At 34.6% G+C, this 14,892-nt stretch overlaps 1 protein-coding gene across 6 annotated transcripts in view; it reads left to right on the top strand.

The window, feature by feature from the left end:
• Positions 1–14,892, top strand: part of ubr5 (ubiquitin protein ligase E3 component n-recognin 5) — a 128,540-nt gene that overhangs the window by 56,936 nt on the left and 56,712 nt on the right. For 5 of the 6 annotated variants that reach the window (XM_028817294.2, XM_028817293.2, XM_028817292.2 and 2 more), the window contains 16 exons: positions 46–162; positions 277–387; positions 2,427–2,581; positions 3,031–3,148; positions 3,701–3,885; positions 4,196–4,305; positions 5,267–5,379; positions 6,545–6,688; positions 6,838–6,949; positions 7,111–7,265; positions 7,426–7,623; positions 9,616–9,826; positions 10,068–10,194; positions 10,654–10,805; positions 11,272–11,367; positions 13,354–13,477. In XM_028817294.2, coding sequence (XP_028673127.1) covers positions 46–162; positions 277–387; positions 2,427–2,581; positions 3,031–3,148; positions 3,701–3,885; positions 4,196–4,305; positions 5,267–5,379; positions 6,545–6,688; positions 6,838–6,949; positions 7,111–7,265; positions 7,426–7,623; positions 9,616–9,826; positions 10,068–10,194; positions 10,654–10,805; positions 11,272–11,367; positions 13,354–13,477 — 2,228 coding nt within the window. The remainder of the gene's footprint in view (positions 1–45; positions 163–276; positions 388–2,426; positions 2,582–3,030; positions 3,149–3,700; positions 3,886–4,195; positions 4,306–5,266; positions 5,380–6,544; positions 6,689–6,837; positions 6,950–7,110; positions 7,266–7,425; positions 7,624–9,615; positions 9,827–10,067; positions 10,195–10,653; positions 10,806–11,271; positions 11,368–13,353; positions 13,478–14,892) is intronic. The other variant, XM_051935726.1, reaches the window with a different exon arrangement.

Here is a 14,892-nt window from a genome sequence, read left to right as displayed (position 1 = left end):
TTAAGACCTTAAACTTTGTGTGCTAATAGGTTGCCATTTTTATAGGATGGTGCAAAGTTTGTTAGTATTGGAGCCCTCTACTCAGAACTTGTAGCAGTAAGTAGTAAAGGAGAGCTATACCAGTGGAAGTGGAATGAAGCTGAGCCCTATAGAAATTCACAGGTTTGCTTTTTTTTTTTTTTTTTTTTTTTAATGTTTTTGAGTGTATTAAAACGTTGTCTATTTTTGTTGCCTGTCAAAGGCTAAAGTTTGTATTCACTCATTCACTCTTTGCAGAATCCTTCAATTCATCATCCAAGAGTTGCTTTTCTTGGGTTAACCAATGAAAAAATCACGCTTCTATCTGCTAATTGTATTAGAGCAACTGTTGCCACTGAAAGTAATAAGGTAAGTTTTTTCCACAAAATTTCCCTAAATTTTCATTCCTACTTTCTTTGACTGAAGAGTAATCCTTAAATCGTCAGTTATTCAAAGATTAGAAGTGCTTTAAGTAATAAATATATATACTAATCTTTTTGTAACATTCATATGATAAGTGTTTATCTGTGATCCAGCAAGTATTTTCTCTGGTAGTTTGAGTAATACAGGAAATTACACTATTAACCAAACCTTAGTCTGTAGCGTTAAATATAATGTTTTTTGTTAGAGTGAAAATGGAATTGATCATATTAATCAGTTACACAATCTGAAAAATGTTCATTCTGAAAATGACATACTTGATAAAATGTAAATGGGTAATAGGGTTCCATTTTTTTAAGGCATAGCTGAATGTAGTTTCTTTATACAAGCTAATATTGACTGCGTAATGGGAAAAAAAGTCAGGAAAGTACAGTCCTCCCTCTGGTGAAACATTTTGGCGGTCTTGCCAATATAGTGTTTATAATTTAGTCCATGCCTATCTTTCCTCATTACTTAATTTTGTATTTGAATTTAGAAATGCCAAAAAAAGATATATTTGCAAAATTTCTTAAAGTAACATATGAATAATTTGCAAAAGTGAGTTCTTTTTTTTTTTTTTTTTAGATAATATAGCTCTGAAGAAATAGTTTGCTTTTAATTTCTAGTTTTAAAACTAACTCATAATTTCACACTGTTAGAGAAAATTGATGCGATTATCATCTCTTGTGATATTTGCTCTTGTTCTTGCTGTTATTTTGGAACTCTGGCAACATATTGACAATTAAGAGTCTCAAAGTGATATTAATTAAGGAGATAAATAAAGCACATTAGAGTTTAAAAACCTGTGGTAGCGATACATATTTTTTCAAACTTAGACAAGTATAATGCACATTTGTACATTTTTACTTTTACGTTTTAGGGCAATTTGAAGTAAATATTGCTTAATGAACAGATTCATCTGAAAACAAATTTTTTTCCTAGAATTAGGTTTAGAAAACCCAAGAATAGTGATGAATAGTACAAGTGAGAGTCAAGCTAAAGTTAGAAAATAGGATTTATTAGAAAAAACAACAAAACTTGATCATGTCATTTCTCAATGTAGTCTCCACCCTTCTCAATGCACTTGCGCCACCTGCCTGGAAGTGCCCGGAATCCAGCAGAATAAAAGGTTTTGTCTTGTCCTCACAACCATTCGTGCACCGCTTTCTTTACATCATCATCTGTCTCGAGTAGATGACCACCCAGATATTATTTTAGCAGTCCAAAAAGATGGAAATCAGACGGTGCCAAATCTGGTGAATAAGGAGGATGTGGCAGTACCTCAAACTTCAGTTTCTCCAGACAAGCCTTGGTGTTCTTAGCAGTATGTGGGCGGGCGGACGGGTGGGCATTGTCTTGCAGCAAAAGAACTCCTTGAGACAGCAGTCTCCGCCACTTGGATCGAATAGCAGGCTTCACATTGGTCTCCAGCAGGTCACTGTAACTTGCACTAGTGACTGTAGTACCCCTTGGCATGTAGTGTTTCACAATAACTCAGGTGCACAAGTGGTTGTGAGGACAAGACAAACCTTTTATTCTGCTGGAATCCAGGCAATTCCAAGGATGTGGCGCTAGTGCATTGAGAAGGGTTGAGACGACATTGAGAAATGACATTATCAGTTTTGTTCAGGTTGGTTCCATTTTCTATTAAATCCCGCTTTCTAACTTTAGCTTGACTGTTCCTCGTAGTGTTGTTGTTATTATTTAAAAGTATCTGGCAGAATTTAACAGGAATTGCTACTTTACAAGAAGATAAAATCGGTTATATACTTTTTTTTTTAATGCATTGTAACCACAAACTTTTTGCAGTGAGAAAAATTAGGCCATGATCTCTCTTCTTAGAGGTTCAGATTATTTAAGAATCCAGAAGAAAACCAGGTATTAGATGTTGAGTGTATCTATGATTAAGCAGAAAAGCAACAGGATCATAGGGAATAAAATGGGGGCTTTTTTTTTTTTTTTTTTTTTTTTTTTCTCTTGCCCTTCAGGTAGCGACCTGGGTTGATGATACTTTGAGCAGTGTAGCTTCCAAACTGGAACATGGCACTCAAACGTTTTCTGAACTCCAGGGAGAAAGAATTGTGTCTTTGCACTGCTGTGCCTTGTATACGTGTGCACAACTGGAGAACAGCCTATACTGGTGGTAAGTGGAATGTATACCTTGAATGTAAGTAGTATAAGGTATGGATACCTTTTATATGTCTCACATTTTTGTGTTTGCCCTTTTGAATTAACTATTGTTATGTTTTAGTTTTAATTTATTGAGTGAACAAACAGTATTTTCTTCTAAATTGAGGATTCAATAAGTATTACTTTACTCTTAAATGTAACTTGTGGAAGAAAAAGAAGTTAAGGGTGTTTTGTTTTCCATTTTAAGATAAAATAGTAACATCTTCATTGTTTTTGTTCCTTTTGGCATGCTTTATTTTATATGCTTTTATAAAGGTACTACAGTATACTCAATTATAGTATAATACAATACAATTGCTATGATGAGGCTGCTGTGTAGAGATTCAACTTCATTCTTCAAATTTAAAACACTCATTACCTTCTGTAGTTCTAAATAAATGTTGGTACTTCTTTAAATTTTAGGGGTGTTGTGCCCTTTAGTCAACGGAAAAAGATGCTTGAAAAGGCGAGAGCAAAGAACAAAAAGGCAAAATCCAGTGCAGGCATCTCTTCAATGCCGAATATTACTGTTGGAACGCAGGTCAGTAATGCCAGTGTGGGTGATTCTGTACTTCCCCTTTCCCCATATTCTACCCCACCTCCAAACAGATTTTATCGTCTGCATTTTAAAAAATTTTTGGTAGCTGTTAATTGATATCTAGCTATTATCAATAATATTTGTTTTCTTTGACAATCTGTTTTACTGAGTTATCAGCAGGTCTCCTGGTTCTGATAACTTTTAATTATTTAAAATTCCCACTACTAAGATCCATTTTATTGCTATTTAGGTCAAGTTAAATCCCAGTTCATGTGACTTTTTATTTATTTATTTTTTTTAAATGTTTTTTTTTTTTTCTTTCATGTTAAAGAAGACGCACACTGGCATTACTTGGAATAAGAATGAGCCTGTGGTGCTGCATTTAATTATGGGGGGAATAAGGTGTTTGTTTGAAGTGCTGATATTGAAATCACATCTAGGACATTTTATTTAGTATTTTTTTTTATTTGTTTATGTTATATTTGTACTTTAGTATTTTTATAATCCTGTATTTTATAACTAATATAAAAAATGTTATCATTTTTATTATAATAGATATGTCTTCGAAACAACCCTCTTTACCATGCTGGAGCAGTTGCATTTTCTATCAATGCTGGAATTCCTAAAGTAGGAGTGTTAATGGAATCTGTATGGAACATGAATGACAGCTGTAGGTTTCAACTCCGGTCACCAGAGAGTTTAAAGAACTTGGAAAAAACCAGCAAAACTATAGAAACCAAGTAAGTAGTTGTCAGGGTTATGTGTTATTTTATTAGTTTTTAAATAAATTTTCCCCCTCCCCTTCACAGAAATTTTCAAAACCATTCATTAACTTTCGAAACTAAATAATATTTGGACCTTGTTTGACTTTCAAAATAAGTAACAATGAACCTTGAATAATTGCAGAGATGATGTATTTAGGTGTCCTTGGAATCAGGTTTGATTTTTAGGGCCTTTTTTGTTGGAATCGCTGTCTGTTGTACTAATTACTCCTTTAATTAATGGTAGTTTAACATAAATGACAAGTAACTGATATTTTTCTTGTATTAGAGCTGAAAATAAACCAGAGTCTGTGAAGACTGAGATGGGTCCACCTCCTTCTCCAGCTTCTACTTGTAGTGATACATCTTCAATTGCCAGCAGTGCTTCACTGCCATATAGTAAGTTTTACTTTTGTATAATGTGTTGAACATTCCTTTTTTTTTTTAATACATGTTTTTCTAGATTTAACCAAATGTAAAAGAAACAGTCTCATATTACACAGGGATGTATTCAGACTGTAGGTGTCCTTGCTGATTATTAATAAGTTGGATGTAATTAGAGGCATGAAAATTCCTTTTGTAAGATACATTTTTTCCAAAATAACACATTTTTTACAGACTAGAAGTTAAGGACACACATTTTTTTATGAGTTGCATAAAATTAACAATGAACCACCCCTTTGATCCCTGAATTAAGTGTGTGATGCTAACTTTGTGTACTTCCGGGGATTCCCTAATGTCTGATTGTCCTTATGCACTTCATCGTCTTACTGTGCGTTTCACTTATTAGTTATATTATGCTAACCATTCCATCATATTCTGTTCAAATCTCCCTTGCAGAGTTTCTCACTTAGTTTTTCTTATAATACCCCTTCTACTGTATATTATATAATCCTGTTTTTTTTTTTTTTTTTACCTTTAAAATTCATGTGTATCTTGCTTGCAGTTTTTGTTGGCTGTTAATGCTGTTGCATTTACAGATGTTTGAAATGCACATTCATTTTAACGCTGGCACTAAAAAATAAGTTTTCCATTTTCCAAACAGATTTTTTGAATATTTTTAAGGGTCTCATTGAGTCAGTCCATCCAAGCCCCATCAGGTGAAAATAAGACAGCAACCCTGGATAAGTTATTAGTCCACCATAGGTTATGTCCCAACACATACACCCACATAGTTGGTTTACATACACTGCTAATCTTGTTGCGCACATTTTGGGCTATGGGAGGAAACTAAAGTAACTGCTGAAAACTTTTTTGGTCATAGGAAGTAACTATAAGGGAGCCGTGCTCTAGCACTGTGCCGCTCAGTTGACATTCACATCCCTCTTTGTGTGCTCTAAAAATGTGTTTTACCTAACAGAACGTCGACGATCAACACCTGCACCTAAAGAAGAAGAAAAAGTAAATGAAGAACAGTGGCCTTTAAGAGAAGTTGTGTTTGTTGAAGATGTGAAGAATGTACCAGTTGGAAAGGTTGACCTCAAATTTAAGTTTACTAGAATTTGAGTACTTTTAATATGTATATATGTATGTATGTGTGTGTATATGTGTATATATATATATATATATATATATATATATATATATAATAATATGTGTGTGTATGTATGTATGTATTATCCGCAGGGGTTTCTGATCAAATGGGATAATGGGATTCGGTTCAGGCGGGATACTGGCTCAGGGGGAGGACCGGTGGGGAGAGACGAGGTTCGTTAACTATGCCGGCCCTTCACTTTCGCCCCTCAAAGCTCAGTACTCATTCTTTCACAGTGTGATCACAGAAGTGCTGATCAAAGATCCTCATTAAAACATCGAATATCCTCATTAAAACATCTAACCGGTGGTAGCAGCGAGCAGTGTGTACAAAGAGCAGGAACTTAATCAATTTTGAGCTTTTCACCCACTCTTGCTGGGAATTTCTCATTCGTAATGAAAAATTGCAAGCACTGACCCCCATCATAGATGGGGTTGAATGGCTCATGCACATCTCTCAGCCCCAGAAATCTATGAGCATCACAGACTTGTTATTGATCAATCTCACATGTTGGAGTACACACTGTATTATATGCGTGATAGGCCTCTCAAATTTTTTTTCAGTTGTGCATGGCCACGAATACAACCCTCCCTTGATATCTGTCCCCTCCCGATCCCACGGCACACAGGGAGAACCTTATGCACAAGTAGGTGCGATTAGACTGTGGATTTCATGAAAACCATTAGTCTTTTATAAAAATGGATAAGAGAATCTGCAGGAACGGAATGAACAGATAGCAAGGATTTACTATATAAATGTTTTAGTTTTGGCACACCAGTAATTTGTCTAGCTTATCTAATTATTCTATCTCCTATAATTGTAACATTTTAAATAGAGAAAATTATAAAATTGTTTAGAATCTTGACACTGGTATTGATAAGGGAAATTGGTTAGTTACTCAAATCTTACTTCAAATAAATCCCTGAACTTCCTGCTGTTTGCCTGGATTTGTTGGGCAAGTAAATAAAGCATAAAATTAGATATTACTGTATTGTAGTATGATTTTTTGTTTTGTCAATAAGATTTTTTTTTGTTGTTAACAAGATATGATGAAGGTGTAACTTAGTTTGATGTGATCTGGTTCCGGTTTCTTTTTGTTAAAAGGTATTAAAAGTGGATGGTGCATATGTTGCTGTGAAATTTCCAGGCACTTCGAGTACAGTTAGTAATCAGAGCACGGCTGCTCCTGATTCAGATCCCTCTTCATTGCTTCAGGACTGTAGACTTCTGAGAATTGATGAACTGCAGGTAAGAAAGTGAAAAATTATGTTAATTTGCAAGTCTTTGCACACGTTAGCAGGTGTCACTTTGATTCCAATGTGTTCTAAAAACAAATCTGAGCACTCATAATTGCAGTTATTTTCTGGTATATTATATATCTTGCAACATTTTAACAGGTAGTTAAAACTGGTGGCACTCCTAAAGTGCCTGACTGTTTCCAGAGAACTCCGAAGAAACTGTGCATCCCAGAAAAAGCTGAGATACTAGCTGTAAATGTTGATTCCAAAGGTCAGTGAAACTAATTTCTTAGTATTTTCATGTCATAAATAGATAGATATACAGATAGAGATAGATGTGTATGTATGTGTATAAGATAAAATATACTGTAGAGAGACATTATATACACTTTCTAAGGTGAGAAACAATAATCAAATTTTCTTCCTATTTAGGAGTACATGCTGTATTAAAGACTGGCAGTTGGGTGCGTTACTGCATTTTTGACCTTGCATCTGGAAAAGCAGAGCAGGAAAATAATTTCCCTACAAGTAGCTTGGCCTTTCTTGGACAAAATGAGAGAAATGTGGCAATCTTCACTGCAGGCCAGGTATGTATTGGCTCACTGGTTGTTAAAGAGTGAGGCAAGAAGGGCTAGCTAAGTATGTATGTATGTATCTATTTATTTGCCTTTGAACAATCTTGCAGTTCCATTTATGACATTTTTTGTGATAAGTTTGTGCATTTGTATGTCCATAATTTTGCTGCAGGAATCCCCAATCATTCTGAAGGATGGGAATGGTACCATCTACCCAATGGCAAAAGATTGCATGGGTGGTATTAGAGATCCTGATTGGTTGGATCTTCCACCAATCTCAAGCCTTGGAATGGGAGTGCACTCTTTGACCAATCTTCCTGCAAACTCCACCATGAAGAAGAAAGCAGCAGTTATTATTATGGCTGTTGAAGTAAGATAAATTGATTATTTGAGTAAAGAATGCTAACAAGTTATAGGAGTACTGTACCCAAAATTTTTTTAAGCCAATACTATAGAACAGAGGTTCTCTGTGTCGGTCCTGGGGGCCCACTGTGGCTGCAGGTTTTTGTTCCAACCAGCTTCTATTTTTAATTGGACTCCTGGGCTAATTAAGTGAACTGTTATTTGTCAAATTCTGTGTTTTGGGAAAAATGTAGAAATTAGAAAACTTAGTTTGGTATATTAAAATGTACCAAGCAGTTATATTGGAATAATGTATTTTGTTTTCTTTTTAACAATATTTTCATCTTGATTTTCATTCTGTTTTTTTTTTTTTTTTTTTTTACAGAGTGTTCTAATTGTTTAATTAATTCATTATTTTCTAATTAGTGGGTCTAACGCTGAAGTAGTTGCAGCCTTGTTATTTGCCTGGCTGTCTGCTCCGCTGGTTCTCATTATTAGGATACAATGAAGGGAGCAAACTGCACAGAGAAAGGGCTAAATAGAATGAAATTAACAAAAGGTTGTTAAGCATTTAAATTTCTAGCAAAAGCAGAAATATTCCTAAATGTCTTATAAATGTAAAACATGCTGTGGTGCTTTCTTAATGAAGAATAAGTGAAGAGAAAAAAAAAATGTCTGCTAATTAATTTAACTCAGTGTTATCAGATGTTGTCACTGATTAGGAATCTGGTTGGAACAAAAACTTGAAGCCACAGTGGGCCCCCAGGACCGACATTGAGAACCCCTGCTATAGAACATATGGTGCAGATAACGCCTAAAAAATATAATGTCACGTTTTCATGGAGAACAAAGATATCATACTTTATAGAATGGGTGTCTGTGGACACCATTTCTGCATAGTGGCAAACAATACAGAAAACGCCCACCCTCCCAAAAAAAACAACTTGTGTGTTACTCTTTGTCTCTTAATCCACATGTTAGTTATTCAGTTGTATGCTTGAATTACTGCTACAGGGCGCTTGCTTTCTTGAGCTTGATCAAAAATCATAGTAAAATAAGTACCATATATACTCGCATATAAGTCAGGTCATGAAACCCGAAAAATCGATCATAAAATGAGACCCCGACTTATACGCCCAATCAAAAATGTGACACTTATTTTTTTTATTTATTTTATTTATTTTTTTTTACATTTTCTTGCTTCCTCCTACCTCACATTAGTTTCTCAGACGCATCAAAATTTGTTGCAGCAGTGCACTTACCAATTTCTTTCACTACTTAATGACGTTTAATTTATAACCAACTTCATATTTTTTTCTGATCGAATGCTCCATCGTAGATAAGGGATGCTCTTACAATAAAGGTGTATAAGGGTGTGAGATACAAAAAACATAAATCGGTGCAAACGTTGCTTCAGAATAGTTCAGGTATTACCGTGTGGTCACGTAGGCACAATAGGGAGAGAGAGAGGTTAGGTGCACACACTGATACAGTGCATTGCCGAACCCACATAGGGAAAAAAAAAAAAAGGCAGTGTGCTTCGTGATTACTCTCATAGGTGAGCGTTAGCATATCGTAATACCTTGAACCAATAGCATGAGTTTTCCGCATTCGACTTATACAACCGACATTTTGAAATATCGACATTGTAGAATCAAGTCCTGACCTAATCGTGGGAGAACTTATCCGCAAGTTTATTATTTTTAAAAAGGGATAAATATGGACCTTTAAGTTCTCTTCTTTTTAATCACTGATTGCATTTGTTATTTGAAGAAGCTTAGTAGTGCTAGTGTGCACAATGCAAAGTAAATGCACAATGCATGTCTTTCTTTGGTTATGTGTACAATACTTAACTGTACCACAACAAGTAGTATTGGTTTCCTTCTTTTTGGTAACCTACACAGTTGCCTTTTATTTTTTGACAGTTGAGGAATGTATTTATTTTTTGTCACATTTACAGTCATTGAAACAAAAAATTAAAATACTTATAGTAGTGTAACACATTTTTTCCTTTTTTCAGAAACAAACATTAATGCAGCATATTTTGCGATGTGACTATGAAGCATGTAGACAATACTTAATGAATCTCGAGCAAGCCGTTCTTCTAGAACAAACCCCTCAAGCCTTAAACACATTGCTTGGTCACAGATGTGATGGCAATCGAAATATCCTGCATGCCTGTGTTTCAGTGTGCTTTCCAACCAGCAATAAGGAAACAAAGGAAGAGGAAGGTAAGTGAAAGTTTTACAAAGGAAAGTTACTTTACGCCATTTTCCAGGAGTCTTCCAAAATCTCAGGATTTGGCTTTACTTTGGCAAAAATTTTAATTTAATATTTCAGTACCACAGGTTCTGTTCACAGGGATTAATTAATATTTAACTATAGCCAAGTTTAATATGTTAACATTATTTGAAGTGTGTCTTCTGTGTTATGTTTTGATTTCAGAATCTAGTTAATGTAATTGTTTTCTAGAAGCTGAGCGTTCAGAGAGAAACACATTTGCTGAGAGACTGTCAGCAGTTGAGGCTATAGCCAATGCAATTTCTGTTGTGTCAAGTAATAGTTCTGGAAACCGGACAGGCTCTTCCAGCAGCAGAAGGTAATGTCTTGTATGTTTTTGGAAAAGTCTTAAATCTTGCTTATAATTGTGAATACTTTATTTTAACATGAGGGTCTTTCTAACATGCGGATGTGAATGTCTTTTGTTGTACTTCCATTTTTCTTATTAGAAGAAGATTGCAAATCTCTAAAACTATTTCACTCATGGCATTGTGTATGAGTAAAGTTGGTAGTAATTTAATATGAGACATGTGAATTGCAAAAGCATTTGTAGTAAGAATTAATGTTGTGCCATCTGTATGTATTGAGCATTTGTTTTGAAGGTTTGGGAATTTATGTTAAACAGAAAATAAAATTCTACCCTGCTTGGCAGGGAAGTCGTTTGCTCCATAAAGACTTAACTAAAAATATACATACAAAATGGCATGTTTTTGATGTAATTGTACCGATGGGAAAGATTACCTTAATTTAATTTGTACACGCGTTTTGCTCCCTCCAGTCTTCGACTACGTGAGATGATGAGACGGTCTTTGAGGGCAGCAGGGTTAGGCCGTCACGAGTCAGGCCCTTCATCCAGTGACCATCAAGACCCAGTTTCTCCACCAATAGCTCCTCCCAGCTGGGTACCCGACCCTCCACCGATGGATCCAGGTAGGTTGTTGTGTTCACGCAGAAAAAATGTGTTTTTTTTCCCCAAAATCAAGAATTGTTGGCTAATGCTTTTTTACACTGTTTTGATGGATATTGCTGGCATAGTTTATGAGTAGAACACATAGCAAGTTAAGCGTACCATACTGTCTTACAACAGAAATCATCTGCTCTGTCTTGATATTTAATAATAAAAAAAAAAAAACCTAATTCAAAAGAACAAAAAAGGTTTTTGGGGAGATGTAAACAAATACAGCAGTACCACTTTGGGGACATTCATCTCTCAATAGTTTTGGATTTCACTTTTTTTTTGATTGAATTTATTCTTCATGATTGAATGTTTTACTTGGGTACATTTTGGTTAAAGTGAAGTAAATGTAATGTGAGTACTAAATGAACTGGAAATTTTTACAAGGCAAACGTTGTTTTATATCCAAATATCAGTTCTCTTGTTCTTTTTTTCTGTAAGATGGTGATATAGATTTTATTCTGGCTCCTGCTGTTGGGTCTCTTACTACAGCATCAACTGGCACTAACCAAGGACCTAGTACATCAACCATTCCAGGTTTGTTCTGTTTGCATTTGAACTATAATTGTAATGAGGTTTTATTCCTACCCTCCTTTGTCACTGTATCTTTTATAGGGTATTGATTTTACGTATAGTGTAAAAATATTCCTGTTAAATGCTGTTCATGGTCTGCAAAGTATCATGCCTCAATATCTAATGTATTTGAAGAATAACCTAATAAAAGTATACCAATATATATTTACATTTTTGTTGAGTTTACGTAAGATTTAATGAAAAAAGCTAAGATTTCTAAGTGTTTAGTTTATTGATTTTCAGATGTTGCTTCTGGGACTCCTGGCCTTTTTAACTTGTTGTTTAGCCTTTGTAGTGTATTTTTATGTGGACTTTCTGTAAAATACTAGAGCACAAAACAGGCATTCAAGACAGGTTTTTCTCATTTGAGTTAAGAATTTAAAAGCATTTTTTGTTATAGGTGAATTTTAGTTTTTCAATTTTTTGCCTTTTACCTATTATGATTTGTCCATTTTATATTGAGATTGCATGATAGGGCATTCACTAAAGCCACCATCAAATGTACAACTTTTTCAGAAATCTCAAACTCCTAGCAGTGTGCAACTTTCTGAAACAAAATTAAACAGGTTTGATTATTGTCTTAAGTTGTAGGAGCTGTTGTACGTGAGATGGTTAACAAACAACTAGTGATCTGCCAGATACAGAATATACACAGTGTGTTTTCTAATAAAGAAGAAAATCAGAGGTTTTGGACCACACAAAAATGAGGCAGGCTTTTTTGTGCAGTCTCTCTGGTTTGTCATACTACAAAGTAATGGAAAAAGGAAAATGATGGGAGTACACATGAACTCACCATACCTGAAAAACATTTGTTCAGCCACTGATACTCACTCTCAATAAGCACTTTAATTGGCTGTCAAAACTGGCAAGCTCATGATACTTTGGAAAGTTGAAACTGAAGTTTTGAGTGTGTTGTTTAATTCGTCATTCCCTAGTTGTGTAATCTGACATCCTGAAAGCGATGAGATCCAGAAGCTACAGATCTTTAGTTTGACATGCTCTGTGATGTGGGTCATGTAGTCTGCCCTCTGGCCTAACACAAGTCAGTATCACTAAAACATTTATGTCAATGCTATGTATTATATCTCTGTTGTTTTTAAGGTACAGAAACAAGATGTTATACTGTATCTCTTTAACCTAAATTACTAATACAGTAGTATAGAAAGCATAGGAGGGTATAAAGCAATGCACATTTTTAATGTATTGTACTTAAAATGTTTGACCCTGAATTAAAAAGAATATAGACAATATCTGTCAAATGCGAATTTTATAATTATTATTTCTTGCCTATTTGTTGTCTTTATAAATGTACATAAGTGTACTTTTTTCTTCACTAAAATTTAGTAAATGCCTTCACATGCTGTATTTTTTAACAAAATGTGAATAATATTTTACTTATACTGATAAGCTCTGAAACTGAAAATTTTTATAACGATTAACTAATTGCTCATTTATTATCGAATTAGTAGGTGAAATTAGAAAATGTCAAATACATTGTGAAGACATTTTGATATGTCTGTGTCCAATGAGACATGAAAGTTAAGGACTCGCCATGATTAGCACAAGCAACCTTGTTAAAATTGGGAATTTACATCCTTGATATTTTATCCTCTATTTCACTACTGCATTGTTTCCAGTATAGAAAACAAAAGGACTACTCCCTGTGTTCTCCCCTATTTAAAACTTTACTGTTAAATATGTATGATTCATCTGTTATAGTTATAAGTGGAACATACACATGGAGTAATGGTAAAATAGCTCCAATTTAATAAAAATAAGCACCCTATTTTTAAAAATGTAGTGGGGAGAGCCTCATAAAGTGTAGTTAACAAAAAAGTAAACCTGCTTTCCTCCATCCTACTGCTTTGTTTCAGTGTACTTCTTACTAATTTAGTTGATTAAAAAAGAAGTTGAAACATTTTTAAATTTGATCTTTTTTGCCAAATATAGGTCCTTCATCAGAAAGTTCAGTGGTAGAATCAAAGGATCGAAAAGTCAATGCTCATTTGATTCTAAAGCTGATGTGTGAGAGTGTTGGTCTTCGACCATATCTTCGTGAACTGCTTTCTGCCAAGTATGTTAACTTTGATTATACTCCAGTAAAGTGCTGTTAAAATGAGACTGGTGTACTTTTTTTTAAACATTTCTGGGAAGTGAGTTTTAAATTTGCTTTCTTAGCTCTTTCATTCAAGAAATGTGTATAGTATTCTTTAAGATAAACAGTGTACTGTTGTGTGCAGTACACTAGGATTCACTCAGTTTTTAGTCTCTTAATTGAATTAAAAAAATCCACTGATATAATGAGTTGTGCATTTTGTGACCATACAAAAATCATGCAGCTAAAGTGTTTGAAGGCAGATGATAGTTTATAATGTGTAGAAATTTGAAGCAACTCACTTATATTTTAAAGGTTTGTGTAATAAAAGATCACAAATGTTGTTAAGGGTTTCTCTTTACAAATGTAGTTTAATGCTGTATTTGTAGAATATTTGACCATCTCTGTAATATTCATCAGTTATTTAGTATTTGTTAGGTATATATTCACTGTCTGCTTGGAGTTTGTATATTCTCCCCATGCTTACAGGGAGTTTGTCTATGATTTTCATTCATTTTTCATAATATATGAATGGTAGGTTAATTAAAAGCCATAGATTGAGTTTCTGTCAATGAGTGTGACTCAGTACATCAATGTACTCTGTAGTAGACTGATTCCCTCTACATGACTCACAATGAACCCATTAACTGCCAGTTTTTTTTTTCTGAATATTTTCGCTTTATTGTGTTAGATTAACATCTGCTTAATAGTCAAGTCAACTTTATTTATAAAGCACTTTACATACAACAGCCGCTGACCAAAGTGCTGAACATAGGCTAAAATAAATTTTAAACAAAAACAAAATAATAAATAAGTAAAATAAAATACAATAAATGAAACTAATTAAAACATAGTAAACACAACTAAACAGAGTTAAAACAGAGTAAATCAACTGCTCACACAGGATCAAACGCCAAACCAAAGAGGTAAGTCTTAAGAGCAGACTTAAAAATGGGCAGTGAGGAGGCCTGTCTAATGTGGATCGGCAGTGAATTCCAGAGCCTTGGAGCCACAACGGAAAAAGCCCTATCCCCCCTGAGCTTTCGCTGAGTCCTAGGCACATCCAGAAGCAGCTGATCTGAGTGAGCGGGAAGGAGAGTGCATATGCAGCAGCTCAGCGAGGTAGGGTGGAGCAAGCCCATTTAAGGACTTAAAAACAAATAAAAGAATCTTAAAATGAACTCTAAACTGAACAGGCAGCCAGTGCAGTGAGGATAACACAGGTGTAATGTGCTCATTTTTTCGCGTGCCAGTTAAAAGGCGTGCAGCAGCATTTTGCACCAGCTGGAGCCGAGACAGGGTGGACTGGCTAACACCAACATACAACGAATTACAATAGTCCAACCGGGTTGTAATGAAAGCGTGGATTACTGTTGTAAATTGATCTTTGGAAA

Source organism: Erpetoichthys calabaricus, chromosome 13, assembly GCF_900747795.2.
Source record: "Erpetoichthys calabaricus chromosome 13, fErpCal1.3, whole genome shotgun sequence".
Classification (NCBI taxonomy): Eukaryota; Metazoa; Chordata; class Cladistia; order Polypteriformes; family Polypteridae; genus Erpetoichthys; species Erpetoichthys calabaricus.
The sequence above is the reverse complement of the archived record's forward strand: the minus strand, read 5'-3'. Positions and strand labels throughout refer to the sequence as shown.